General features: G+C 38.2%; 1 protein-coding gene across 3 annotated transcripts in view; it reads left to right on the top strand.

Annotated features, from left to right (window-relative positions):
• EPS8 (epidermal growth factor receptor pathway substrate 8) overlaps positions 1-25,289 on the top strand; it is a 124,879-nt gene extending 99,590 nt beyond the window's left edge. For 2 of the 3 annotated variants that reach the window (XM_058806093.1, XM_058806094.1), the window contains exons 13-22: positions 82-156; positions 755-903; positions 3,066-3,249; positions 4,330-4,463; positions 7,512-7,623; positions 8,503-8,646; positions 16,496-16,751; positions 20,573-20,753; positions 21,854-21,983; positions 23,846-25,289. In XM_058806093.1, coding sequence (XP_058662076.1) covers positions 82-156; positions 755-903; positions 3,066-3,249; positions 4,330-4,463; positions 7,512-7,623; positions 8,503-8,646; positions 16,496-16,751; positions 20,573-20,753; positions 21,854-21,983; positions 23,846-23,959 — 1,479 coding nt within the window. In that variant the 3' untranslated portion in view covers positions 23,960-25,289. The remainder of the gene's footprint in view (positions 1-81; positions 157-754; positions 904-3,065; positions 3,250-4,329; positions 4,464-7,511; positions 7,624-8,502; positions 8,647-16,495; positions 16,752-20,572; positions 20,754-21,853; positions 21,984-23,845) is intronic. The other variant, XM_058806095.1, reaches the window with a different exon arrangement.
• The last annotated feature ends 2,371 nt before the right edge of the window (positions 25,290-27,660 follow it).

The following is a 27,660-nucleotide window of genomic DNA, read 5'->3' on the forward strand; positions in this document are numbered from 1 at the left end:
CATGGCCATTCTTATGTGAAGTATTTATTGTCTTAACAGGTAAATGCTTCTTAAAATGTACTATTTCTTTGATTCTTACAGGCCAAGTTGAAGTTCCATATCCAGAATCCTAGTGCAGCTGATCTGGTCCATTTTCTCTTTACCCCACTACATATGGTAAGGTTTTACAGTTTTCTAAGTGTTTCCCTTCAGAACTCTTGTATTTATATGCACTGTAAACTTTTCAATGATAACAAGATTGAAATGTTGTGTCCTTGGACAAGAAGGAGAAATATTTCTATCTCAGGATGAGGTTTTCTTTAGGAAATAATTTATATCCTTTTCTGCATCTTTTCCTTTCTATTAGATGTATTTATTTAATTAATCTTTAGCCTTGTGTTACACTTTGTCATTACAATTTTTAACTAGCAATAAAAAATTTAGGCTTTCTACATAATGCAGGAGGAGAGTTAGAAGCATATTTAATGGAAATATGTGAGGCTTTGATAAGTAAAGCAAAGATAACATTATCCAGAGTGGGTCTGAACAAAAAATGGTTGGTGACCAGAACAACAGCTCTCCAGCAATAAATAATTTATTTAATTTATGTGACATCAAGAAACACTGTTAGATTCTCAGAGAGGTTTTTACTTCTGGGGGATGTTTTTATGAGTAATGACAGTTTCCTAGCAGCACTGTAGGTAACACAAATTCACAGTCACCTCCTTATTGACAACGTGTGTGTTCCTGGCATTATTTTAATCCTTGGATTTAGGTGGTGCAGACAACAGGAGGGCCAGAGCTTGCCAGCACAGTGCTCAGCCCCCTGCTGACAAAAGACACCATAGACTTCCTGAGGTACACCGTCACCAGCGAGGAGGGACAGCTGTGGATGTCCCTGGGGGACTCATGGACCAAAGCCAGGTGAGAAAAAACACTCAGGTTTTAGAGAATCTTCAGATTTTTTCTAATTTTTTTCTAAATTTTTTAGATTTTTTTTTAGAATTTTTTTTAGAATTTTTTTCTAATTTTTTTTTTATTTTCTCTAAATTTTCTCTGAAAGTTTATCGACATGGACTTAACCAGGTTATCCAGCCCCTAATAAATTCAATATAACTTTGTTAGGATTTGGACTCTTGAGAGCTGTTCGTTGAGGGTTTTGGAAAGGAACTCTTTAGCTTCACTGGGATTTTGGATCTCAAGGAGAGACAAAATGCAGAGAGAATTTTATTTTTTTTTTTTTTGGTCAGTGGTATCCAGAACCTCTTGACATAACCTTCTTGAGTATCTTTTTCTGAACTGTCCCTTTCCAGTTATTTTCACCATTATTTTTCCAGCCCATCTATCTGGACTTCATTAAAAAACAATTTGAACATGCAATAAAGAGTGACAAAATATTAAACAATAACTACAAATGTCTGTTTTCAATTTCCATAAATTATTAAAAGGTAAAAATTTGAAATGTCTTTAGTTCTTGAAATGCATCATAATGCTATAAAAATGTTTGTAATTATAAAAAAATATTTATTGACTGAACTGTGCCACATATGCATACCTTATGCATTGCATTTAATGGATTCACTGTTATGATTTATCTCAGTTGAAAGTTAACTTCTTTATTTGAAGAAATAGAAGTTAACTTCTTATTTGTTGGGTTGAAAGTTATCCTGTAGTTTGAAATTTGGTGAATTGAACATGCAAAAGAAGAAACTTAAATTAACATAGTTCATTTTGACTCTGTAATCTGTGGTACATAAGTACATTTGATGATGATGAAGTAGGCAATTACTTAGGCTGGAAATGTTTCTTGTGTCTTTTCATCCTTGCTTTTGAATTTCAAATTGGAACACAAATGTCTACCAGATGGATTTTGTTTTTATTAATTATTTTATTAATTATTTGGTTGATTCAAAGCTGTAGAGTGTAAGGAAGGCTGCATGGGAGGAGTGGAAATGGCCTCATAGCATTGGAGCCCCGTGAAGGGAAAATGGATCACTGGGAAAGCAACGGGCTCCTTGTCTTGGGAACTACTCCATTTGTTTAGTCCATCCTGAAAAAAGGGAAATGGAAAGAGAAATGGCTGGTCTTTGGTAGTGAAGAATGAAGCAATTAAAATGTAGTTGGCTGATTTGTGTAGATTAAAATTGATGGTCAGATTGATTTCAGTATCCAGAGGTACCCTGGGGTGGGATGTAGCAGGAGAGGGGAATGATAAAATCAGGGATTACTGACCAGCCCTAACAGGCTGGGAAATGCTGACTGCTCATGTGACTGGCACATTCATCCCTTGATTTTGGGCAGTGTCAGCAACGAGCCTGTTAAAAGATTGCAATGTACATTCCTGTTTCTGCTTTACTCTGAAGACACAGCAGTTTATATTGTGGGACAGAGTGTTAACTTTATATTGTGGGACAGAGTGTTATGTGTAATGCAAAGGCAGAGCAGAAAAGCTTTAATTTAGGTGCTTAGTATTACAAAAGAGAATGCTAGTGGAACTCTGAAAAGTAGTACAGTATTTTATAAAGATCAATCTGGACCATAAAACAGCCGATGTGATGATAGTTCTTGTGTCTTGGAGCATGTAGGGTTTATATCTGTAAATCTATTGTTTGTTTTTTTTTGGTTTTGGTGTAGCTAGACCCCCTAGGCTTCCATGCTTCATACCAGCTTTCACATGTTCTTGCAAAGCCTGCTGTTTCTCTGCAGTCTTCTGTTGGTGCTTCCACACAAATAGAGCATTGCAATATTTCCCCCCATGTCTCACCATTAAAAAAAGTCCTAGATTTGTTTTGATTGATTCTTCTACTACCCATCTTTGCTGTAAGGCAGAAGTTTGCTGTGTTTTAGCACTGATGTGTCCTTACAGAAGCAGCAAAGTGCAGGGCACTGCAGGGAGGATAGCTGAGGTAAATAAATGTGTTCTGCTGATCCTCCCTGTTCTAGCATGATTCTGCCTCTACTGCAATCCCAGCCTCTCTTCTATGCTAATAAAAATTCTGAAGCACTTCAATTTCTATAAATTGGACCTTATTAAACCAGCATTTGTGTGGCCCTTGACACAGATTTCTGATTTGCTTTTCCCACAGAACTGAATGGCCGAAAGACCATTTCATCCCCCCGTATGTGCCCCGTTTCAGGAATGGTTGGGAGCCTCCTTTGCTGAACTTCATGGGAGCTCCAAAGGAGCAGGATCTCAACCATTTGGCTGAGTCTGTGGCAAACGTGGCAGAGCAACAGAGGAAGCAAGAGATGAAAAGACTATCCAGTGAGGTAAGTTACTGCAGAAATGTGTATCACATCACATATGTGCTTGTGATAAAGTATGATTATTTTCCCTAATTAAAATCCATAATGATATTAACTATTACTCATTTTTTGCATTTTTGCATGGACTATAGCCATATTCAGTGAGGGTGTGACATGAATGAGGTCTTGCAATAGAGTGATGATTTTCCTTCATTTATCCACACACTTACTGTTGGCTGGCCTAGAGCTCTGTGGCTTGAGTTGTACGTCCAGAACATAAGTTCAGAGCAGTTTTTCTGTGCAGGGTATTTTAAAGCAGCTCAGCCATTGTTTATAAGTTGTGTTGCTGTGGTGACAGCTGAGAGATGACACAGCCCTTGCTCCAGAGATCTGTTCTTCTCCAGAGCATCCACTACAATATTAATGCAGACTCGGGGTAGAAATTCTTTTATTCTCATCCTTTTGATCTCCACGTTTACCAACTTGAAACGCAGAAGTTATTAACTTTTCATGGCAGAACCGTGAGCACCTGAGGATGGGGGTGTGGTATTTGCTGGGTCCCCAGGATGAAGGAGGAAATGATTGAATCTGACTCCATGTTCTTAGAAGGCTAATATATGATATGATATATATGATATTATTATATTATATTATATTATATTACATTACATTACATTACATTACATTACATTATGCTATACTAAACTATACTAAAGAATAGAGAAAGGATACAGACAGAAGCTTAACAAGAATGATAATGAAAAACTTGTGACTCCTTCCAGAGTCCTGACACAGCCTGACCATGATTGGCAATTAAGTTAAAACAATTCACATGAAACCACTCAAACAATGACCAGTTGGTAAAGAATGTCCAAACCACATCCCAAAGCAGCCAGACATAGGAGAAGCAAATGAGACAATATTGTTTTCATTTTTCTCTGAGGCTTCTAAGCTTCCCAGGAGAAAATCCTGGGCAAAGAGGATTTTTCAGAAAATCTGATGGTGACATGGGGGAATGCTGGCAGGGCCCCTGGTGGGGCTGGATGGAGCTCAGGGGAGGATGGCACTAATCCATCCTCTTTTTGTTCCCTTTGTGTCTTGCAGCCTCCCGGCGTTCCCGACTACCCCCCGGCGGATGGGTATGCATTCAGTAACACGATGTACAAGAGAGGGCCTCTGCTGGACCCGGGGGCAGCTGTGGCTGCCTTTAAGCAAACTGTTAGCCGACATGTAGATAGGTAACCCTGCCCCGTGGTGCTGTGGAAAACTGTCCCCACTTCTTGGCTCTTGGGGTGGCGGGGTCTGTGACCGCCTCTGGTCGTGGCGTTGGGTCTGCTGGGGAAGGGATTCTGTTTAGCAGTGCTTTTCCTTACCTAAAGTGTGTCCTTTGTACTCTTTTTGTATGATTTCTATGAGATATCCTGGTTTTCTGTGATGTTAAACCACTGCTTTTGTCAAAAATGATACAGTGGAGTTCCAACCAAATTGTAAGCACAGAATCCACCCACTTCGGTTCAAATTTTAGTTCTGATTTGTTTCACGTTTAAATACATTCTTTGATCTTTTCAGAATTACAAAGAATGACAAGTCTGCTCTGAGATTCACCTGTCCTTGGTTTGACTGATTGTTTGATTTTCTTAGCTGCTCACTTAGTGTTCCATCATCTCCTGCTTTTTGTTTTCTGGGCTGGTGTATAAATACCCACTTTCAGAACAATGACACCTTGTCTCTTCCATCCTCTTTTCAAATCTTACAGAAAATATTCTGAAATGTTTGCATAGCAAACAGTGTCTTTTTGCACATCCTCTTTCACCCCCTTCATTTTATCCTAAAACAGAATAACTTGACAAGATGATATGCAGTGATCCTTGGCCTTGCCTCTGGGGAGAATTTATACCAGCACAAATTGTGAAGGCACATCAGTAAAGAAGCATTGGAATTGTTCTCCTGTACCAAACCATATTTCATATATACTATATGAAAAATATTTTGTTTTATGAGCCATGGAAGCTGTTTAAGCTAAATTTTGGGGATCAACTTGCTGGTTAAATGTATGTATGTATGTATGTATGTATCACCTCAAAATATATATACAACTCTTTTGATTAAACCCTTTCAGAAGCCCTAGTTTTGAGCTATGTGCTAAAAGATCCATTTTTTAATCTGCATGCAAGCCAATTCCCATATGGTATGCAGTGTTGTGCAGGTTGAAGACACAATCAATTTCTCTGAATTTCTCTGAACTTTGGATTTATTCTTCATGGCAACAGCAGCAGAGTAGTAATCTCTTAATTGTTTTCTTAAACTTGATTGCCTTTTGCAATCTTGTCTCGGGACCATTTATTTTGAAATCTAGATGATTCTGCACTCTAAATTCTTTTCTCTTACCTGTAATGGGGTAAGACCTGATTTGCCCTTCCAGAGTAATAATATTCCATGCAAAGGTTCTTGCCTCCACTCCAGTTTTAGAGAAAGTCTTACTGCATTGAGCTGTTGATGATATCAGGGTGTCTGGAACAGAAAGAGTTATCCAAGCCTCCTTTGTGGCAGTAAAGAGAAATGGGTGTGAAGAGCTGAGGCCTGAAATTGTGGTATATCTGCTAGGCAGTGAGAAACAAAGAGGAGGATGATGGAGGGGAGTGATCAGAATATTTGTGCCCAGAGTAAACTGGCTCATTATGCTGGGCTTGAAGAATTAGGCTCTCTTCAGAAGCATTCAGCCATTATCTGGCCCATGTCCTGGGCATGTTGCTGAGTCCAGTACAACTAAAATGTGGACATTTTTAAAAATTCTTCCTGAGTTACATTTTTGAAGTAATCAGGATAGTTAGGTATGGACAAAATATGAAGACACTAATAGAATAGAATATTGTAGAATATTGTAATGATTTTGTAAAGGCTGCCTGTAAGTAAAAGTACTGCCAGAGCTGCATTAGTCACATCTCTGAAAAAGAAAATCAAAATTATATTAATTTTAGGGGGGGTAGCAGGAAAAATTGGTATTACACATTGTTCAGCCTCATAAAAGCTATTCTGCAGGCTGGGGGTCATCCCCTGCTTTTCACTCTCTCCTTAAATACTCTGAATGTTTTCTCTTTCTTTTGAAAATAATCTTTCAATCTAAGTATGATTTTCCTTGGTTCTGCTCTTCAAGTCAAGTGAGACAGTTCTCCACAGCCATGCAGTAGCCAGGTAGCTGCTGGATTGCTCAGGCACACCTGGAACCCAGAGTTACACAGCAGCAGCAGCAAACAACACCCATGCCCACATCCCTGGGCTGTGACCTTGTACCCAGCATTTCAAGCCATGCATTGCTTCATGTTTTAATTGGCTGTTTGGATTTATTTATTTATTTATTTATTTATTTGTCTATTCATGTGGGGCTTTTTTGTTTGTTTTATTTCTTTACTGTGCAGTATGGGTTTATATTGTTGGTGTAATTTGCAGCAAGTGTATAAAGTTACTGGACTGTGCAAGTGTACAAAGTGTGCAAATGTAAAAAGTTACTGGGGGGGGGGTTTCTGGACCTGTTTGGAGTGGGCTGGGGACTTCTCATTTGAAAAGTGTTATGTCAAAGAAAGCAGTAGCTCCATAACCATAGGCACTCTGGATAGGTTTTCCTTATGGAAAGAGAGATACAGAGCTTACTGTGATGTGCCTTGTTCTACGAGTCCTGTGTGTAAGAAGTTATTTCTCATTCTTAATTGATAAAGTAAATGGAAGTTGTTAAAGTTGTTGGCATCTTATGGTCATTTAAGAAAAGTGATCTACAATAGGTGAACATTTTTTAGATTTAACTCCATTAGTATTTATGGCAACAATTTATTCATCTATTATGCATTTGAAACAATCTGTGATGAACACTAGAAAGACAATTTCATACAAAGCCCAAGCTATCAATTATAACCTAGGTATAGTCATTCATTTATATAGAAAATGGCTGTTTAACCTTCTGTAGGAAAACAAACTAAATATAGAGTACATGTTTATTTTGAAACAATAGCACCTGCTAATCTAGGTTGTTATCATACATCTTGCAAGCAGTGAGCTAATAAAGATTAGCAGTTCTTGAGGTCTGTGTATTTCAGCCACCTCTTTATTTTGTTTATTTGTACTTTTTTTTTGGCACTTAAATCAGTGCATTATGAATAGATAGCAACAGCATCACATTATGGCTGAGAGGTTTTTGTTTTAAAAAATGTTTTGCAGGTTATTCAAAGAGGGCATTTTGTGTTTTTAGTTGCTTGACTGTCTCACTGAACAATAGCCTGATCTTTGCTTTGCAGAAACTATGAAGCACACAATAAAGCACAGAGCAAGAAATATGCCAAATGCAAGTACGAATTTGTGGCAAGAAACAACAGTGAGCTTTCTGTCATGAAAGAAGAGATTGTGGAGGTAATTTTGTTTGCAAAGACAGCACACAAATTTCTGGTGCTACTCAAAGCTGAGGGTACCTTTTCTATGGACAGTGTGGCTTTCCTTAATGTTTGCTTCAATGTGTTTGACCTGTCTGCCTCAGTACGGAAAGTTGTTAATTTGTTTTGCAATAATTTTGCTGACTTAGGAAGGGGTGCTGTAGAGATCCGTGCTGGAAATACATTTGTGTGTTCCTTCCACCTTCTCCAGTGTTGCTTTTAAATATTAAGTGGTGTTTAAATAACTATCTGTGTACACACAGAGCATAGTGAAGGACTGTACTTTCCAAGAGGATGTGGCACCAGAAAAGTGAGATACATTTGGCAGGGAAGGAGCAATAAAGAGAGAAAATGCTGAGTGTGAGAGCTTGGGGCAGGCAGGCAGACTTCTGACTGCTCCAGGCCATCCTGCTCCCATCCCCTGTTTACTAAGAAGTGTTGTGTCTCCAAATTTGTGCTCCCCCAGAGCTGCCTTTACTTGGATTATTAGTAATTATTTATTCCTTTTGTCAACAGCATGTGGGTTGTGGAGATGGCAGCATCTCTGTGCAACTATTTGTGTTTTGTTCCACTGTCTGATCCAGCACATTCCTGAGTTTTACAGAACTCCATTCCACACTTATATATTCTTTCTTGAGAGCCCCATTTTGAAAAGTGCAGTAGAATCATGTAGGTGGGAATCATGATGGTGGGAATCAGGGAAGGTACAGGGGTTTCTCAGGGACACATCTATGCAAGATCTGTTGGCAGACACAGAACCTGGCAAAGCCGTGGTTTTGTTTTGAAATGATTCACAGCCTAAGCACAGGCAGGAGGAAAGTCAGAAAAGATATGTAATTAATTCACCAAATTATTTCAGATCCTGGATGACAGAAAGCAGTGGTGGAAGGTTCAGAACAAAAGTGGCAGCACAGGCTTTGTGCCAAACAACATTTTGGACCCTCTGAGGAACACAGAAGGCAGCCAGGGGTGGCCAGAGCCTGCCTACACCCGCACCATCCAGGTACTGTCCATGCTGGGGCAAAACCTCCAATGTCACTGTGTGCACAAAACATCTGCATTTATTGGAGGGGCTGAAGGTGGTGTGGGGAGTCTTTGCTTCTTTTTTTGCCAGGGTTGGGATTAAATGTGTGAGATGGAATTTCTTGTTTGGATTCAGATGTTTATTAGTTCTTATCTAGATCTAGTTCCTATCTATCTACAGCACTTTAACAAACTAAAAATGGAACCCCACCTCTCTCTCTCTACAAGGCCTTTTAGGGATAAACTGTCCAATTAAGAAATGCCACCTAAATTATTTTCACTTTTAACCCAATAACCAACCACGCCTTACTGCAACATGGACTTTTTTATCCAATTACACAAAACCACCCAAATCCATGGAGAAGAAGGAAAATAGGAAGGTGAAGAAGAAGGAGCAGCCTCCACCCTAGAACCTCCATCTTGCTTTATATATATTGCTGCGTTCTAAACCCTTAAACTCTGAGTTTTCCACCCTGTGATATCACACACTTCTATTCAAATTCCACACCCATAATTCCAGTGATATCAATTTTGGAATCTTTCTCCACAGCCTCAGGTTAAATGCAGTGCTCTCTGGGGGACTCTGTCTGTCAGCACAGAAAGTTTAAAATTCTCAGCATCCAGGGTTCCAACAGTGATGTGTGTATTTCATGTGTGTTGATAGAGATACTGCAAAAATGTTTTATCTCAGGGTTTTTTTTTTTTTTTACCTGCTTATTTGCTTAGAGGTGGTAACTTCAGTCCTAGTGGATATGTATGCATTTATTTTAATTGCAAATACCCTTTGTGAATTGATAGCTGTTGATGCCAAAGAAGGAGTTTGAATTATTTAAGGTAGGGTCATCTTTGTTTTTCCTAGAAGAGTGAGCTCCAGCTTTTCTTTTTATTTTCTGTCTTTGTGTGTCTCTATCCCAGTTTTGAATTTATTTAATTTTTGTAATTTTGGAGTTATAAAAAGGAAATATATTTGCTTTTGAATTCACAAAACAGGTATTTTTCAATTACTATGTCTGTGCATCAATAGCACTCTATTATCCTGACCTCATTTTAATTTTCTTTCTTTCATGTAGTGGTGTGGAACTAATACTGTTGTTGTTGTTATTTCTTTTATATGTTGAACAGAATTAGAGAGAATTACTTTAAAAAATTCTTACATCAGCACAATTATCCGCCCAAGTAAGGATATATAGGATAAAGTTGTAATATGTATTTTTAGACAAAATTTTAAGGGGGTTAGAGGCTGCTAAAAGAAGTTGTTCTATTTTCCAAGACCTCTTTCTTTCCTCTTTTTCTTTTCTAATGATCTTGAAAGTTTAGGCAAACAAGTTTAAATTAAGCAGGAATTCCAGGCCTGCCTCTAAACCAGAATTTTAAACCAAACTTCTGTTGAAGCTTGATGCTTAATAATTTAATCTAATCTTAATTGTTGTGTCTGCACCTTCCAGCTGATGACCGAAAACCAAGAAATGCCACAGAGTTTTGCAAAATAATGTAGTAGACCTGCCTTGACCTTGGTGGGCTTGAATCAGACCATTTCTGAGCTTCCCATCCCAAATTGTTTGCCTGTAACATCTTGGCTCATTCTGCATTGGTTGTGGATTTGCCTGTCTGTGAAGTGAAGCATGCATCAGAGTGCTTTTCAAATCCTGATTTAAAGATCTGGCTTGGTTCTTTTTCTTCCTGTGCATGTTATTTTGTGTGTTTGGAATTTGCCACCAAGTCCTGAGCAGGCTGAGTAAAGTTTTGAGTAGAGATTCTCACATTATTCTTCTGTAATGCACTGCAGGGTTTGAAGTTTTCTGTTTGAAATAATGACAAGACATGGCATAAAATAAAATAACCATTTCCATAGAGCATTCTCCATGGGCCTATGAAAATTAGGGTCAGGGAACACTGTTTAAGATAAGTTTGTTACTTTGCCCTCTGACAGGTTATCCTACAGCTTGATCATATTCAAATGTGAGCTTGAACTACTGTGAAATTATTTATGAATGTAATGAATTGCACAGGATAAATGAAGTCTTTACCAAGACACGTCAGTAATGCTGTTTAAACTTGGTGGTGATTATTATAATTTTAGCACTCCTGAGCACTCTCATTTGTCTGTTTTCCTGTGCTGGACACACGGTTCACTTGGGAAGTGTTTGCATAACTCCATTTATTTTCACAACAGCACTATGAGGCATTGCTGCTGTTTTTCAGAGAGAACTGATTTAATAATTAAATAAATCAATGCCTTGCCCAAAGTCAGACAGGAGAACTTGTAGGAAGAGCAGGAAATCAAGGTGGTTCCTATCAGCACTTTTGCCAGACCCTGCACAGCAGCAGTACCTGGTGCTGTGCAGCTTTTGCTGCTCTCCCGGGTCATATTCAGCTTTTAAAAAGTCACTTGCCCAGTGGCCTGGCTGCTGTGGCCAGCTGCAGATAAGTGTTATAAACAAAGGCAGAGTCTTCCTTTACAGACTAATAACCTTCAGTGCACTGCTCTCCAAAGGGTGTTCATAGATTGTTAGGAGGAATTAAGGATTCCATTTAAAAAGAGGATTTTTTCACTTGATTGTGCTACAGACACCCCTTCTCTGAGAGATGGATACCTCATTATCACAATTATTCTCAGAGCTGCAAAGGTTTTTTTAGCTCTCACTCTGTCCCCCTGCCTGGTGATATCTAAGGCCACACATTACTTTAAATCCTGATTTTTCACTCAGTTGCTTTCAGGATCCAGGTCCCAAAAAGTCACTTGAGAGCACTGAGGTGATAGTTGCAGGACATTGCCAGCAATACCCGAGTTATTTAATTATCATTGTAAGTCAGAGGCTGTAACAGTGTTTGTCTTCTGGTCAGTTGAATTAGTTCCAGGAAAAAGTATTTTTGCTTGTTTGGTACTCTTGTACTTTTAGGACAGCATTTTGCTGAATTCTTCTATTTTATGCTATTGTTAATTATTGTTTTCTGCAGTGTTGCTCATTTAATTTGTTAATTTTATTGTGAGCCAGCACTGGTATTTCACTATCCTATTATATATGAACATAAAGACTTTCCCAAGCATTCAGATTTCTTATTTTGTAAAAGCGTTGCTGGTGAACCTATGAAATAATTCGTCACAGTATTGCCTGTTTTCTGTGCATTTTATTAACTTTGTTTTAACACTCTTGAAAATGAAGTTTGTAGAACATAATTAGGATAGAATTGTGTATCTTGGTGGGTGTGTTAATTAATCTCCTGACACCCTTTTGGAGGTGAGACAGTTATATTATCAGTGATGTGTACAAAATCCTTTAGGCAGAGAGTAAATGTTTAATAAGGTGCAGATTTTCTTTTTTCTTTTTCCTTCTTTTTTTTTCTTTTTTTCCCTTTTTTTTCTTTTGAAATGGGGACAAATCCTAGCTAATAACAATTTGAATAAGTAAATTCTGTCTATATTTCCTGTCAATTCACTAAAATCACAAATGTGGTATACCCTTCAAAGAACAGCTTAGGGATTTTAATGGCATTTTAGTGGGCAGCTGTTTGCACAATAGCTGAATCCACCGCAGTAAACTCTGGCAAACGACCCTGCTTGAAATTTCCTCTCCCAGTCTTGGGTGGCTCACTGGCCCTTTTGGCTGCAGATGAGTGTTTGGTTCTCTCTTGTCCCTTCAGTGCAGCCCCAGGACAGGATCCAAACCTCAGAGCTGTTGACAAAGCTGAGGCTGAATGCTCTGCAGCCCTCGTGGTGGGCTGGTGTCACTGTGCAAACAGGAATGTGGCACTGAAACCTTCAGAAAGAGAGTAAACTGAGAGCTCTGTGTCTGTGTTAACTTAATGAGAACATTTCCCACTGGTTTTGTTGTTTCCAATGCCTCTTTGTCTGTTTTTCCCATAATTTGATAAGTATATTCCCTTTTTTTAATGCCAAAATATACTTGAAAATATATTGTTCCCACTCTTTTACACTGATCAAGAATTAGGGTTGAAACCATTAGCATTTTTACTCAAACTTATTATTTTGCTTCCCTTAAAAATAGATTGAATCACACCGAATCTTGGTTTTTTCACCAGATGCAGCCTGCAGCGTGTTGAAAACAGCTTTGGGACTTAATGTTTTTTCTGTAAAAACAAAGATTTTTTTCTGGCAAGAAATAAGAAAACAAAATTTATTCCCAGTAAGCTTTCATGATATATCCAGATTTTTAATGAGTGTGTGTGTACCATCACCATTCCAAACAGTTTAAATTTGTTCCAATTTACGTGAATTGAGGTGATCAGAGGGGTGAAACACCTTCCTGTAAGGAAAGGCTGAGAGAGTTGGGATCATTCAGCTCAACTTTCCAAAGGCCTGACAGTACCTAAAGGGGGCCAGCAAGAGAGCTGAAGAGGGACTTTTACATGGAGTGACAAAACAGAGGATAATGGCTTTAATTTTAACAAGGACAGGTGTGGATTGGATATTGGGAAGAAGTTCTTTACTGTGAGGGTGCTGAGGCCCTGGCACAGGGTGCCCAGAGAAGCTGTGGATGCCCCATCCCTGGAATTATTTGATGGGTGTTGGAGCAAGCTGGGATAGTGGAAATTGTTCCTGTCCATGGCAGGGCGTTGGAATTAGATGGAGCCATCAGATCCCTCCCAACCCAAACCCTTCTGTGAGCGACACCTTCATCTCATTTGCTGAGCTAGACAACATTTCTTGAGCTAAAAAATGAAGCGCTTTTTTAATACCTGCTGTGACTTAAATCTTATTTTTCTCCAGTTACAAGAGTTCTTTACATTCACTTGACAATCTTTAATCCTTTGGCACTATTTTCCTTGGCTTTTTTTTTCTATTAAGCCTGTTTCTGTCTGTGTACGTGCTCTTAAAAGAGCTGATTGCATATATGGCCTCACATGTGTATGTTTTGTAGCCAGCACTCTGTTCCCTATTCAAAATAGAATATTAGAACAACTATTAGTTTCCTAGTGATTAAGAAGAGGTAATTACTAAGACTAATGTTCCTTTGGTTTAAATTGCTAATGTGTATGAAATTTCAGGAGTGATGTGTGAGACAGTTACTTTTTACCTTTCTAACAATACTATTTGATGTGATTTACTCCATTTTCCTCACAGCAATTACTGGGAGAGCTTTCAGAGGTAACTGAATTACTCTTCTGATATTGAATCTTGAAATTTCCCCTCTTGGACTATTTAGTCACCAAATTCCATAGTGCATGCTTCTTTTTATAGCACTGAATAGAAGTGATGGGGTGAATGTGTGGATGTCCTCAAAAGATCTGGAGTTAAAAAAAGAAGCATTAAATGGGATTCAAATGCATAATTGGTTTTTGGGCACTGTTTAGCAAAATGCAAAGTGTATTTTAATGCGGTTGCATTTGTAAATTTAGAGTTTGAGTGACGCTTCCAGATTAATTTTTGTTTTCACTGCAGCAAGTTGTTTTGATGAGGCTGATGATTGCAGTACAACATGTTTTTGCAGCTCCTCCAGTAGCACTCATTGAAAGTTACATGGAGTTTTTAGCTCTCTCTTTTTCTGGGTTATGATTGCGGCAGTGTGCAGTGGATATCTTGGCTTGTAACAAATCCTCTCTATCATGAAAAAGGTTTACTTTTTCTTTGTGTTTTTTTAAGAAGGTCAAAACACACATGAAAATGTACATTTTGGAGATAACAGTCTAATAACTGGAATCTGTCAACAAGATAAAAGGATATGAATTATCATTGGAATCTTTTAGTCGCTGTGAAATGTATAAATTCTTTGATAAGGTTTTTGAATCTATCACAGTACATCTATATATAATAAATGATGGTGTATTTGCTATACTCCTAGTGGGGCACTCTCTCTCCACCAAAGGGCAAGTTTCATAAATTGTTCAATTTTATATTATGCATTTCACTTTCCTTGTCAATTGACAATTAAAGAAGCATTCATTTTCTTAACATTGAAGCAGTAAAATACAGAAAAGTCAATCACGATTTTTTTTAAATCTCCCCACATTGCACAAAGCAGTTAAGATGGAGGCCTTTGAGCAACTAAATGCTGAGATAGAAACAAATGAACAAACAAAAGACTTTAACCAGAGATGTTTTGCAGGGATATATGTTTGATTTATTAGCTGACTATTATGGTTTAGGTGAAAAATCATCCAAGGGAAGTAAGGCTTCTTTCTCGGGCTTAATTGATTGGCCAGATAAGCCAAAGGGATAAATTTTCTGCTGGTGTAAATCAGTATTGCTGAAATGGTTTACACTCACTGATAAATCCTTGTCCATCAGCTGGACTTCACTGAGCTGGGGATTCCTGTACAAGGGCACTTGCTGACATTTAAGGAAAGTTTGATTGTTGTCAGGACACTGATCTCTGCTGCTCAAATTCCAACTTATGGCTTCTACAAATATTTCCCTGCTTGATCTGCTGTAAAACCCTCTGCCTCCAAGGGAATAGGGAAAGGTATTTCAGGAAGGAGCAATGAATTTGGGGAATGCATTCATCTCTCTTCATACCAAAGTAAGCAGATTCTCATGACTACAAGATGAGGCATCTCTATTGAGCAAACAAACTTTAATATTGAACATTCAAGCTGTGTTAGTCCAAAATTGTAGAGAGGGAACATCGTTAAGCAGTGAGATACGGAGTTTGAACTGCCTGAGAGAAAGGGGTAGCATAGATGGCTTATGGATTTGTCTGTCTTTATGATTGCTCTGGGAAAAATACAGGTGTTCTTATGTAACTGGTCCCCTTCTAAAGGCAAAGAAGAAATAACTTCCCAAGTTATTCTTGAGACACCTGCTAGTTAGTTATTAGCAGTATGATAGCTAACATGTTGATAGAACGTGCATGAAGTGGGGGAGAGAGAAATGACAGCCCTGTTCCAAGAATTGTGCAGTGTGGGGCTTATTTTTAAATCAGATTATTGCCTTGAGGTGGCTTGTAGTGATCATGTCAATAGCTGAAAAGGCAGAGATTAATGGATAGGAGGAGCAGGAACCTGTTAAATGCTGTCTGTAGTTCAAAAAACAATGCATTATGCTACCCTCAGTGACATTTATAAATTAAAATATCATTTCAGTTTAGGTGTGGCTGGACGTGTTCATTGTTCAGGTTTTTTTTAAATAACATCTCTAAAATATGAATTTTTACACTGATGAAGTTCAATAAGTCAAAAGTTTTAAAAGCTTTTAAAAAGTACCAGTTAACAGAAGTTTGAGATTTAAAAACAATCTCATTGATAGAATTCATCTCCTTGAAAGAAGGAAACATGTTTCAGAGGATTTCCTTGCTGTGAGTCTTCTGTCCAGCAGAGAAACTTGTTATTGTGATATTTTATGAAAAATCCCTTCGCCAGGATTTCTTCTCCTGGGAAGATGAGAAGCCTCAGCTTCTCCATGTTTTGCTCCTCTGGAATGTGGTCTGGAGATTGTGTATCCAAACATGTGAATTGTTTTTGATTAATGGCCAATCATGGTCATGCTGTGTCAGACTTTCTGAGTCAGTCACGGGTTTTCATTATCATTCTTTTCTAGCCTTCTGATGTATCTTTTAGTAGTATAGTTTTAGTGTATAGTATATAATTTAGTATATAATTTTCTTTTAATATAATATCATAATATAATAAATCAGCCTTCTGAGAACACAGAATCAAATTCTCATCTCTCACCTCATCCCAGGGACCTTCACAAAACAACAGAAACCGATGCCAAACTTTGATGTCAGATCAACTTTTGGCAAAGTTTGGAATGATACGTGACAAGTGAGATGCCTTAGTGGAATAAAAGGCACCATTTGGTGGGAAATCTGGGTTTGCCTGACGTGTTGCCCAAATGTTGTTTCCTGACTGATCCCTTGTGCCTCCTGCAGAAGCAGAGGACGGACTATGTCGCGAAGCAGCCGGAGCCGGCCCCCGCCACGCCCTCACCTCCGCCCACGCCCGCTCCTGTCCCCGTGCCCGTGCCCGTCCCCGTGCCCGTCCCCCTGCCCCCCAGTGCCCCAGCTCCCATCCCAGTGCCCGTGCCCAAGGCACCGGCCGCCATCAGCCGCCAGAGCAGCACCTCCAGTGACAGCGGCGGCAGCGTGGCCCGCGACACACAACGGCAGAAGCAGATCCCTGTGGATCGTAAGTGTGCCCTAGGATGCAAGATAAAAGACTTTCTTCCCCTTCCTGTGTGCTTGGCTTAATTATGAAGTTCCTTAAAGTTGTGTTTCAGATGAATCTTGGTGGAAAAATTTGGGTTTAACTTTATGTTTAAAATACAGGTGGATGTGTGTGTGTGAAATACTTATGGATGCGTGTTCTGACCCTCGTTATAATTACTGCAATGGTAATTATGCAGAAACACTTTATACCTGTCCCATCCTAAATCACAGAATTCCCAGAATGACTAGGTTGAAAGAGACCTTTCAGACCTTTAGGATCATTGAGCACAACCCATGCCTGAACACCACATCAACTAAACCATGGCACCAAGTGCCACCCTTGTTACAATTACCATAATGGTAATTAGGGAAAAACTCTTTACACTTGTCCCATCCTAAATCACAGAATTTATAGAACGACCAGGTTGGAAGAGACCTTTAAGATCATTGAGTACAACCCATGCCCTAAGACCAACTCAACTAAACCCTGGCACCCAGTGCCACATCCAGGCTTTGTTAAACACGTCCAAGGATGATGACTCCACCACCTCCCTGGGCAGAACCATTCCAGAACTTTATCACTCTTTCCATGAAAAACTTTTTTCTAACATCTAACCCAAATTTCCCATGCCTGGGATCTCTAGTCAGTGTTTTTAACACTGGAATGCCCATGCTGATATGCTGGCTAATGGAGATTTTCCACCAGAACTCGCTGCCACATTACAACCTACATTGCTTGTAAAACCAGTTACGTGGTTTTCACACTTCATGATCATCCATATTTCTAGATTGTTTGCACCATTCTGATGCATGTATTCAGGGCTTCAATAACACTTGCAGGTCTGGCTGATGCACAGGAACCACATTGTAATAGTTTTGTAGAGTTACTTTACAGCTGGGGCCCCTTAGCTTGGTCAGAGCAGCAACAACTGGCAGGCCATGGAGCAGACTTTGGTGTCCTTGTCCCAGGAGGACACAGGAACATATTCCATACCTCCATAGCTGGAAAAACTTGGGAATGTGCATCCAACAGTGTGTGGCTGCCTTGAGAATTTCTGATTAAGGCCACCTTATAAATATGCCAAATTGAGGCATACTGAGGCTGCTAACAGGTATTGACTGAAAAGCAGGTAGGGTTAGAAAAGCTTCTTTAGTCAGTAATTTCTGTCCTAAATGCACTTTAGGCAGTGTGATTGCTTGGCTTAGAAATAACTGAAACATGTAGGCAAGCATTTGCTACAGCTTTTAAAGTAATAGCTGTAAAAATAATGAGCTTTTTGTAGTGCAAGAGTTGACAGCTTTTCATACTCACTGCCTTACCAGCAAATCCTGCTTCCACCTAAGGTTAGAACCTGGCACTGAGCATAATCCTTTCTGGGGAAGGGCTTCTTTGCCCCCTGTCCCCAGTGGATGGGAATAATCCTGTGGTGGGGTCTGTGGTGACATTGCCTGGTGGAGGACAAGCTCCTGCCTAAACTCTGAGCTCAGGAAGGCTCTGGGAACTTTTCCTTATATTCACCTAATGGGCTGTCTGTCTGGAAATCATAACTGGAGAACAGCCTGGCTGGAGGAACAGGCTTCACTGCTGCTTCCCAAAGAAAAGAGTTATTTAAATAAAAGCAGATAAATAAACACTTACAAAAGATGTGGAAAGTGAGGGTGATTTCCCCCACACACATGCACAAAAATGAAATTTTTATTTCTGTGGAAGGACTTTGCCATAGCATGGCTGTGTCCTTGAATCCATGGTGGCCTTCTCCATCCATTCTAGATGGAAAATGAGAAGACCATGATCCTGGCTTCAGGTACAGGGCATGTGTGAGGTGTAGGAGTTACTGTAGAGGCTGTGGGTCACACACAGGAGATCCTGCTCACCCAAGCCCAGTTAATGAGCTTCAGGCACCTCAAAATCCTCACAGAATAGGTTCCTCTGCAAAGGTGGTGGGAAACCTGCTGGCCAAGTACCCACCTGAGCCCTGCAGAGAACACTGCAGAACCGGCCCCACACCCTGCTTATTTCTGATAACCTATCTAACAACGGGAAGGATCTCTTACCTAACAGTTAAATATTTGTCTCTTGATACAGTCTTGGTCTAGATTAAGCATAAGTCTTTCAAAATCTGAGTAAATTGAAGGAAGATAGCAATGTTCTGTGTCTCTTCCCTCTTGGGAAAACAGCGGGTGCAGGATTTGATGACACTGCCTAAAGGCTTTCCTTGTATAACCCCTGTCAGATTTGCACAACTCACTGAGCTCGTATCATTGGGCTTCTGGCTCACACTCAGGGTGGGGGGAGATGAGAAAACCCTACACAACAGGGCCTGAATGCCTCAAATATCATAGTAGAGATGCTTTTTCCACTTTCAACCTGAGGCTATTTTTGCAAAAGAAAAAAGGAAATGGTTAAATCAACATTTTTTCTTCTTTTTGCTCTGGTGATTAAAGAAATAATCCTAGAGGCCTATGTAAAGCTTGTTTTTATTTGTTTAACTGGCTGGAGATATTGATCCCTGGAGAGGTTTTGAGAGAACCCCTGGAGAGGTTTTGAGAGAATTTAAAAGGAAAGTAGAGAAGGCAAAAATGTTTCTATCTTACAGGGGCTTTTTTCATATTGAAGTTGAGTTGTTTTCAGCTGTTCCTATCAGTGTAATGGGAGAAGAGGAATAGGTTTGGCCATCTGGGTGCACTGAGAGGGTGGTGTAGTTACTCTGTGTGTATCAAAGTGAGAAGGTTGAATAAAGATCACTAAAAATATCTTGGCAAGGAAATCCTGAGAATTTTTGAGATAATTGGAGTTGTTTGTCAGAGGATTTTTATAGTTGTTCCAATGTTATGGCACAGAGAGTTTAACTGTGTGAAATCAGTATCTTCTATGAACCCAAATGTTATTTATACTTTATTGAATTCTACCTATTTTTGTGAAGTTATCCACAGAAATTTTTATAGTAATTTTAAACAATTCTCACTGTCATTATAATTGATTTTGTTGAAATGACTGAAAAGCATTTCAGTTTGTTGCCTGCTAATGAACAGCAAATGGGTTCTGGGGGATAATGAATTCTTACAGTTTTGTTTAAAATGAGAAAATAAATAAACAAATCTTGCCCAATTTTTGAGTCTCTGGTGAGAGCAGCTACCCCTTTTTTTTTAAATTATTCCTTTTTTAATGCGAAGTGTGACAATGTTTTAGCTAAGCAGCTACTCCAGGCTTGGAGTGAATTCAAATTTCTCAAAACCCTGTCAAAAATGCAATTGCTACAATAGCTCATTAGACATAAGTTGATATATGTCAGCAGCTGTGAAATGTTTTTGCCTATGTTGATTTGCACTAAAAAGTTGAACTATCAGCTAAAGAACTGTGTGTGGAAAGTGCTACCTTCCCACAGTGTGAGCAATCTTACAACCTTCCTCATTGTTTTCTTGCTTACATTTTTAAACCCTCAATTCTGTTTGAAAAAAAAGGCAGACTATGACAATTGAATAACCCTCCATTCCCATTTTATTCTACAGCTTGGGTGCTGTCACACTGCTCTGCACCTCTCTGTGACATCCCCGCATCTCTCCTTTCTGGGGTCTTAGTTGAATTCTGTCTGGGGATTTTTGTTTGTTTATTTTTCCTTTATTTTGCAAAGGGAGGATTGGGAATATTGAAATATTCCATGGGGGAATAATTCAATCAGATCTAATGAATGAATTTAAAAAAAAAAAAGTTGACGATTTAAAGTGACATAAAGTGACATAGAAGAAATGACTTGGCTTTGATAGAAGGGAATAATTTCTGTGAGATGTCTCTCTCTCTAGGCAGGAAATCCCAGATGGAGGAGGTGCAGGATGAACTCGTGCACAGGCTGACCATCGGCCGGAGCGCTGCCCAGAGGAAATTCCACGTGCCACGGCCAAACATCCCCGTGGTGAACATCACCTACGACTCCTCCCCCGAGGATGTCAAAGCCTGGCTGCAGTCCAAGGGATTCAACCCTGTGTAAGTCCCAGGGCAGAGGCAGCAAAACTCCTTTAAATAGAAAAGGACCTGTTTTCCTGTCAGGATGTGGTCCGACCACTTGTTAAAATCAGGCAGCCTCCTGAAAATCAAGATGATTTTTTGATCGAGAGATATCAGCTGCACTCCTGGAAAAATTAATTTGTTTTTACATATATATACATATACCTATATGTATATATAAAAATATATATGCATCTATACATATATATGTACACATATATACACGTTTATATACACATATATATAGACACATATATATACACATATGTATGCATCTATATATCCATATATAAGCATATATATTCATCTAGAAACATATTTTACATGCATATATGTACATATACACATACATATATGTATATATAGACATATATAGGTATATATACATATTTATGTACACATATATATACACATCTATTTATACACGTATATATGCATCTATATATACACATATATGCATCTATAAACACATATATACTTATATAAACATATATATTCATCTATAAACATATATTTTACATTTACATGTATTTAAATACATATATGTATATATACATATATATGTGTGTATATATTTATGTACACATATATACATATATATACATATATACATCTATCTATACATGTAAAACTTATATTTTAATCTATAAACACATATATGCATCTACAGATATACACATATATATGTGTGTATAAGTGCACCTAATACATATATCAAAATATATGACAATGTGGTTATAGAGCTACAGAACGTCTATGTATTTTATATGTATAGATTATTATTAAATTTATTATTATTAATATTAAATGATGATGATGATGATAATAATAATAATAATAATAATAATAATAATAATAATAATAATAATAATAATAATAATAATAATAATAATAATATAGTATATATATTTTAGCCTCTATAAAAAAATCTACTTATACACCCAGTTGACTTCAGCAGTCCTGCTCTGCACCAAGTTTGCTCTGAATTTAGCAGTCCTAGCCAAGGTAATGTGGGATGGAGACAACCTTGGCCAGTGTGGTTTTGCTGATTTCCTGTTTGCTCCCTTGCTGTGTCCCAGGACTGTGAACAGCCTCGGTGTGCTGACAGGAGCTCAGCTTTTCTCCCTCAATAAAGAGGAACTGAGGACTGTTTGCCCAGAAGGGTCAAGAGTCTACAACCAAATTACGGTACAGAAATCTGCCTTGGAGGTATGGACAACTCTTCTCACTCACCTGGTTTGGGTAACCAATTTTGAACCTGTGGAATTAAATATCTCCTTCTCTGAGGCAGGTGGTTTTTCCTCAGTTCCCATCATATTGATAAACATTCTTTTCACCTGAGTTATTTGGTGTTAATTCATTGGGACAGTATTCATCAAAACACAAGGTGAGATCTTCCCCACTTCTAAAGGGGTCCAAAAACATTAGAAATAGCACCACTTTTCTTTAATTAACGTTTTTTCTCTTAAACACCTTAAGCTTTTATCCAAACCTCTGCTAAGGACAATTCGTGCTGATTTTAAACCTGTAAAATTAGAGATGCACCTACTTTTTTATTTTAAACTTGCTGTGGCAAGTGGAGAAATTATCTAGATGTGAGATCAACCTAACAGAGAAGTTATATTCTCCACAACCTGTTTAGAAGAAAATCTTAAAAAAGTTTAAAATATTTCCTTTCCTTAAGCTGAGACTGTCTCACTTAAATGATTTTAAGCATCAACTACCAGGCATATTTTTAAAGACAGGCTTATGATGATGTATATTTTACACTTCACATGATCAGTGTGGATCAGAGAGCATCATTTTCTAACATTGTCAAAATTGCTTTTTTCCCTTCTTCAAGCCCTATTTTCCAGTTAAAGGAAGGGAGAAATATTTCACCTTTACTCTTAGGAATAGAAGTCACTACAGTCTAGGGCAATCCATCATTTCCTAGTGAAGATATATTTGTATTCTTCAATTTTTTTGCATGTCAGCCATCTTATTTCAGTGTACTGAAATTGAAGTAGTTTTGTAGTGGAATTTGGTCTGAAAAGCAGAGATGGCCTGGATTAGAGGGGTTTTTTCCTCTCCATGCTGTTATTCTGCTTGCCCCAGTTAGGCTTCACTCTGCAGGAAACTCAGAAGTCCAAACTTGTCTAATAAATGCCCTACAAGAGTTAATGAGCAGCTGCTTAGAGTCTAACAAGGTAATTCTTTTTTTATTGGGAGAAAAATAATTGAAATATTTATTTCTGCCTTGGTTATTTGAGGTTGAGTTTCAGCATTTATGCAGTTCCTGATGGCTTTAGTTCCTGAAGTTTTGGAGGTCATGTCATGGCCAGATAGTACAGTAGCTCTTGGTTTATAATTCCCTAGTTTTATTCATGCACACTTTAGGAAGTTCTGTTCTAGTGAATAGATGTCCTGGCATTGCAAATAATTTCATTTATGTTGAAAAAGCAGCTGGTTCAGCAGACCTGGTTTTCACTCTTAAAAGGTGAAATAAAACCTTGTCCTCACAATACTTCACTGTTGCTAATATTATAATATGGTCCAATTTCTATGAGTGTGCTCTAAATTTGAAATCTGTATTTCTGGGCTGCAAATGCCTCATGGTGAATTCTGTGAGAGCCTGAGACTGAATCCTTACTTTGGTCTTGCCCATGCAATCCCATGTGCATGTGTGAGCTTTTAAACCCATCAAGGATTTATTTTTGGGTTTTTAATTTCTAAATATTATTGCCCCAATTTTTAAGTGTGGAATCCTAACAAACTCATTGTGCTTTAACTCTGCTTTTACTGAAGCCATATTTTATAAACCCCCTAAATATCCAACACTGCCAGGACCTCATGTGGGAATTAAAGATGCTCAGCAATGATGAAATATGCTTTTAATAGTCTGCAGATTATTTTTTTCTGGTCTATATTTAAGGATAGTGTAAATATTTGTGTATTGGAGCTGCAAGGTGAGTTTGCTCAAACAAACTGCTTGCTGTTTGCTCAAACAAAACTTAACAAAATGCTGGCAGAGGAATTTCAGCACCTCTCAAACTCTTTATTACAAGTAAACTCTTCTCTTTTGTTTATAGGCTAGCAGTGGTAGCTCAGAACTGCAAGAAATTATGAGAAGACGACAAGAAAAAATCAGTGCAGCTGCCACAGATTCAGGTGTGGAGTCCTTTGATGAAGGAAGCAGCCACTAAATGTGTTTCCTCTTTTCTTTAATTCCATTGTCCATAGCATTAAAACCATCCAGCTTTGCTTTAGGAAGCAGTGAAGGGGAATATCTTATTGTATTGTAAACGTAGCCAACATAAAGAAAATTTACAGTAGTCTCCACAGAAGTACCTGCTGCTGGCTCCTCATCATGAGAAATGAACAGATGAGAAACGCAGTGGAGATTCCTGACAGGTGAAAATATTGGTACATGATTCATTTACACCCAGAGATGAGTCTTGGCTTTACGGAATTAACATGACAGATAAATTGGAGCACGTCTGTTGGTGATTCATCTGAGGGAAGCTGAGCCAGCAATAAAAAAGCACTTGAACCCTTCAGTAATAATAAGATTCTGAATCCCATCTCTTGCTGTAGTGTGCAATTATGTCTTTTTTGGCTCAGTCTTTCTTGTCAGGCATTTGGCTGCAGGATGTTTACTTAAGTTGTCGACTCCAGCAAATGTGGAGGAAATGTTTAGGGAATGAACAGCAGCCCAACACAGACTGAATCTTTCCTGCATCACTCCCAAGATGTTTTATTACTAATGATGCTGTTTATAGCAAAATAATATTCTGTACATTGATTTTATCCATATTTCACCTGTGATGAACTATAATATTGCACAAAAAAGAGTAACTAGAAAATAGTAACACAACCCAGCTCAAAGAGGTGATGAGATCTGCTGTAGCCATGCAACAACTCACAGCATATTTTTCTTTAAAACATAATTGCATTTTTTTGTCTGTAACTTAACCCATCAAAAAGAACAGTGTATTATCTAGACTTCTCTGTGTGTTGATCCCAGATATCAGCTTTTCCTCATGCAAAAAGCCTTTGTAATTGCCTTTATAAATGTAATCTTTTGGAAAAGTGGATTCTTGAAGGTAAAACAGGGGAAAAAAGAAAAGAGAAACATCCCTTACAGAAAATGTTATTTTTGGAGATGCAATGATTTTTGTCACAAAATGTTCTGTTTCATATGGTCATGTGATTTTATATATAATATATGTATTATATATAATATATAATATCACTTAATTTAGACAAATTTAATCATCTAGTTTGATTACATTTCATAGTGCCTTTTTCACATGAATCAGCTTAAAGTCTGCAATAAACAGTATTTCTTGTCTGTTAAATTATTGTATCTTTGTGGCTACAAAGACAGTATTGAAATAAGAAAGTAATCTTGATTTTTTGCCATTAGTTTGCTTTTCCTCTGCGTACAAGGGAAAAAAAAATCTATTCATTTTTTTCACAAATGAAAAATTAAAATCTTAATAAAGGTGTTAGTGCCATTTATTGTAAATGTCCTTGCAAATACTACTTCTGTGTGGTTGGTTGTGTGTTCATGTATGTTTTTACGTTTTATACATATTCTTTATTGCTGTCTGCATAAACATGGCCTTATTCAGAAATGGGTCAAGAAATGATAAATCCCATTACCTATAAGTGCAGCAGGAAGAACCTTTTTAAAAGGTGTTTGAAACTCTTATTTAAAACTTAAATTCCCTGCCTTTTCTCATGGGAAGGATTTCTGATTCTATAGAAGGCACTCTGGTGGTAATCTGCACCTCCACTCCCCTGATAATTACCAAAATATGAAGCCAATACTCTCTGCTGGTTTTTATTTCAGCATTCAGAACATGGTTTGCTTTTGCCCAGAAAGAGGCACCAGCTCTGGGACATCCTAGAATTTGTGAAGTTTGCCACTGTGAGGTGTTGGAGGCAGAACTCATATTTCATCTATAAGAGAAAAGAGGTGGCTTCACAACAGTTTGGGGTTTTTTTTGGAGCTGGGTTTCTGTGGAGCTGATGTTTAAAAAGTGCCAGACAAGTCTGAATGTGGTCAGTGTGCTCAGAAGCATCTTGGGAGATTCTTGGGGAAAAAGAGGAAATCCCTTCCACACACTGAACAACCAGAATCATCTTGGGGTTGGTGGGTTGATCGGTTTGTGTCTTTTTTTCACAGTTTTTAAACTACTAATGAATTAACAACCAGGTACTCCTTGAGTTGCATTTACCCTTTAAACTTTGCTGAACTAACCACTGATTTCTGTGTTACAGTCTCGGAAATCTGAATGGTGTTGAGGGAAATATTCCCGTTTACTGGAATATCCTTGGTGCTTTAAAGCACTGCAGGGAGCTTTACCCTTATGCTGCTGTGCAGTTTTTGAATTTTCATTTTGTTGGCAGTCATAAGAAATTGGAAGGAGATCTCATTTGGGGTTCCTCAAATGAAATGTTTTCCTCAAAATATTCCATGGTTAAAACGAAACCAGTAGTAAAATGCTGTGTTCCATTCAAAATGTTTTCCCTAGGATTTGAGCAGTATTTTTTCAATACTAATATTTCAGAAGGATGTGATATGTCTTTGAGAAGGAAAGAAAGCAGTTTTTTAAATGCCAAAATCAGTGCCTTATTAGACATTTGAAAAGTGGGAGTAATTTACTATTTTTCTGCCATCAATCTGCCTCTTTAACTGGGTGGAGGGAGGGAGTTTTAGCAGCCTGTGTTCACTCAGCAGTTCTGTGCTTTCAAAGCACAAACATTCCAACATCAGCAAGGCACTTCTTCCCACTTCTGTAGGCTGCTTGTTCCCTTGGGACACCGTGGGGAGAGCAAACCACTGTGAAGCCACAGAATAAATGCAGAAAGAACACTTCTAGCCAATATTTATGGGTGGAGCACTTTACTTACCATCGAGAAATTCAAATGTTAAACAGGGCTTTGCTCAGACAAACTGTGATCTGTGGAATTGTATACAATTTTCCATTGCTCCAAAGCACTGAACTGTATAAAAATTGGTGTTTATTGTTTGTTAAGTTTTTGTTTTCAGTGGGGTTGGGAAGTAAGTGCATATATCCATGACTGGTGTGTGCAGAAATAAATGGTTTATGAAGCAGTAGAGATATCATATGCAAAATTATGATGACAGTCTAAAATGTGCAGAGCTCTCAGTGTGTTCATGAGTGTTTGTGAACTTCAGAATTATGATAATTTAAGGGAACAAAGCAAAGAATCCATTAATATCTGTAAGAATGTAAATTCTTTCTAATTATGAAACATGTAAGTAATAGAATTTTTATTTTAATGTGGGAGTGAACGCATTTTGAGTTTTCAGGTCACAGACAGAAGCAAGCTATAGCTATAGTACCAGACCTTGTTCAAGCAGGTATGATCACTGATTTTCCTGCATTTGAAGCATAAAGGATACATGATTATGAATGGGAACTCAATTTTCTGGCCAAATTACCCCTTCATAGGACCCCAGTTTTTCTACTATATTGAGTCTGGTGTCTAAACCATCCCTGTTTAAGGTTCTGATACATCAAAAGTGTTTGAGGGAATGATTTTGAGATCCATCTCCCACCTCATTAAGCACCAACATTATATATGAGAAGTGCAAACAAGACGGAATCTCTATTGGCTCTGTGTTTAAATATTTCACAGACTCTAAAATTTCTACTGCAGCTATGTCAGCTTTTTGCTAATAAGTGCCTTTGGCTTGGCTCTATCTTTTTTTTTAATTTCTGAGTTGCTTAGGTTGCAACTTTGGCCTCTAACTACTTCCTAAGTTTTCAGACCAAAATGAAAATCAGGATATAAGTCTGTGCTTCTACTCCTTGGTAATATTTGCAGATTAAAAGAGGAGATGAGTGAAAATAGGGAGCCTTCCTAGAAG

Source organism: Ammospiza caudacuta, chromosome 5 (genome assembly GCF_027887145.1).
Source record: "Ammospiza caudacuta isolate bAmmCau1 chromosome 5, bAmmCau1.pri, whole genome shotgun sequence".
In the NCBI taxonomy this organism is placed as follows: domain Eukaryota; kingdom Metazoa; phylum Chordata; class Aves; order Passeriformes; family Passerellidae; genus Ammospiza; species Ammospiza caudacuta.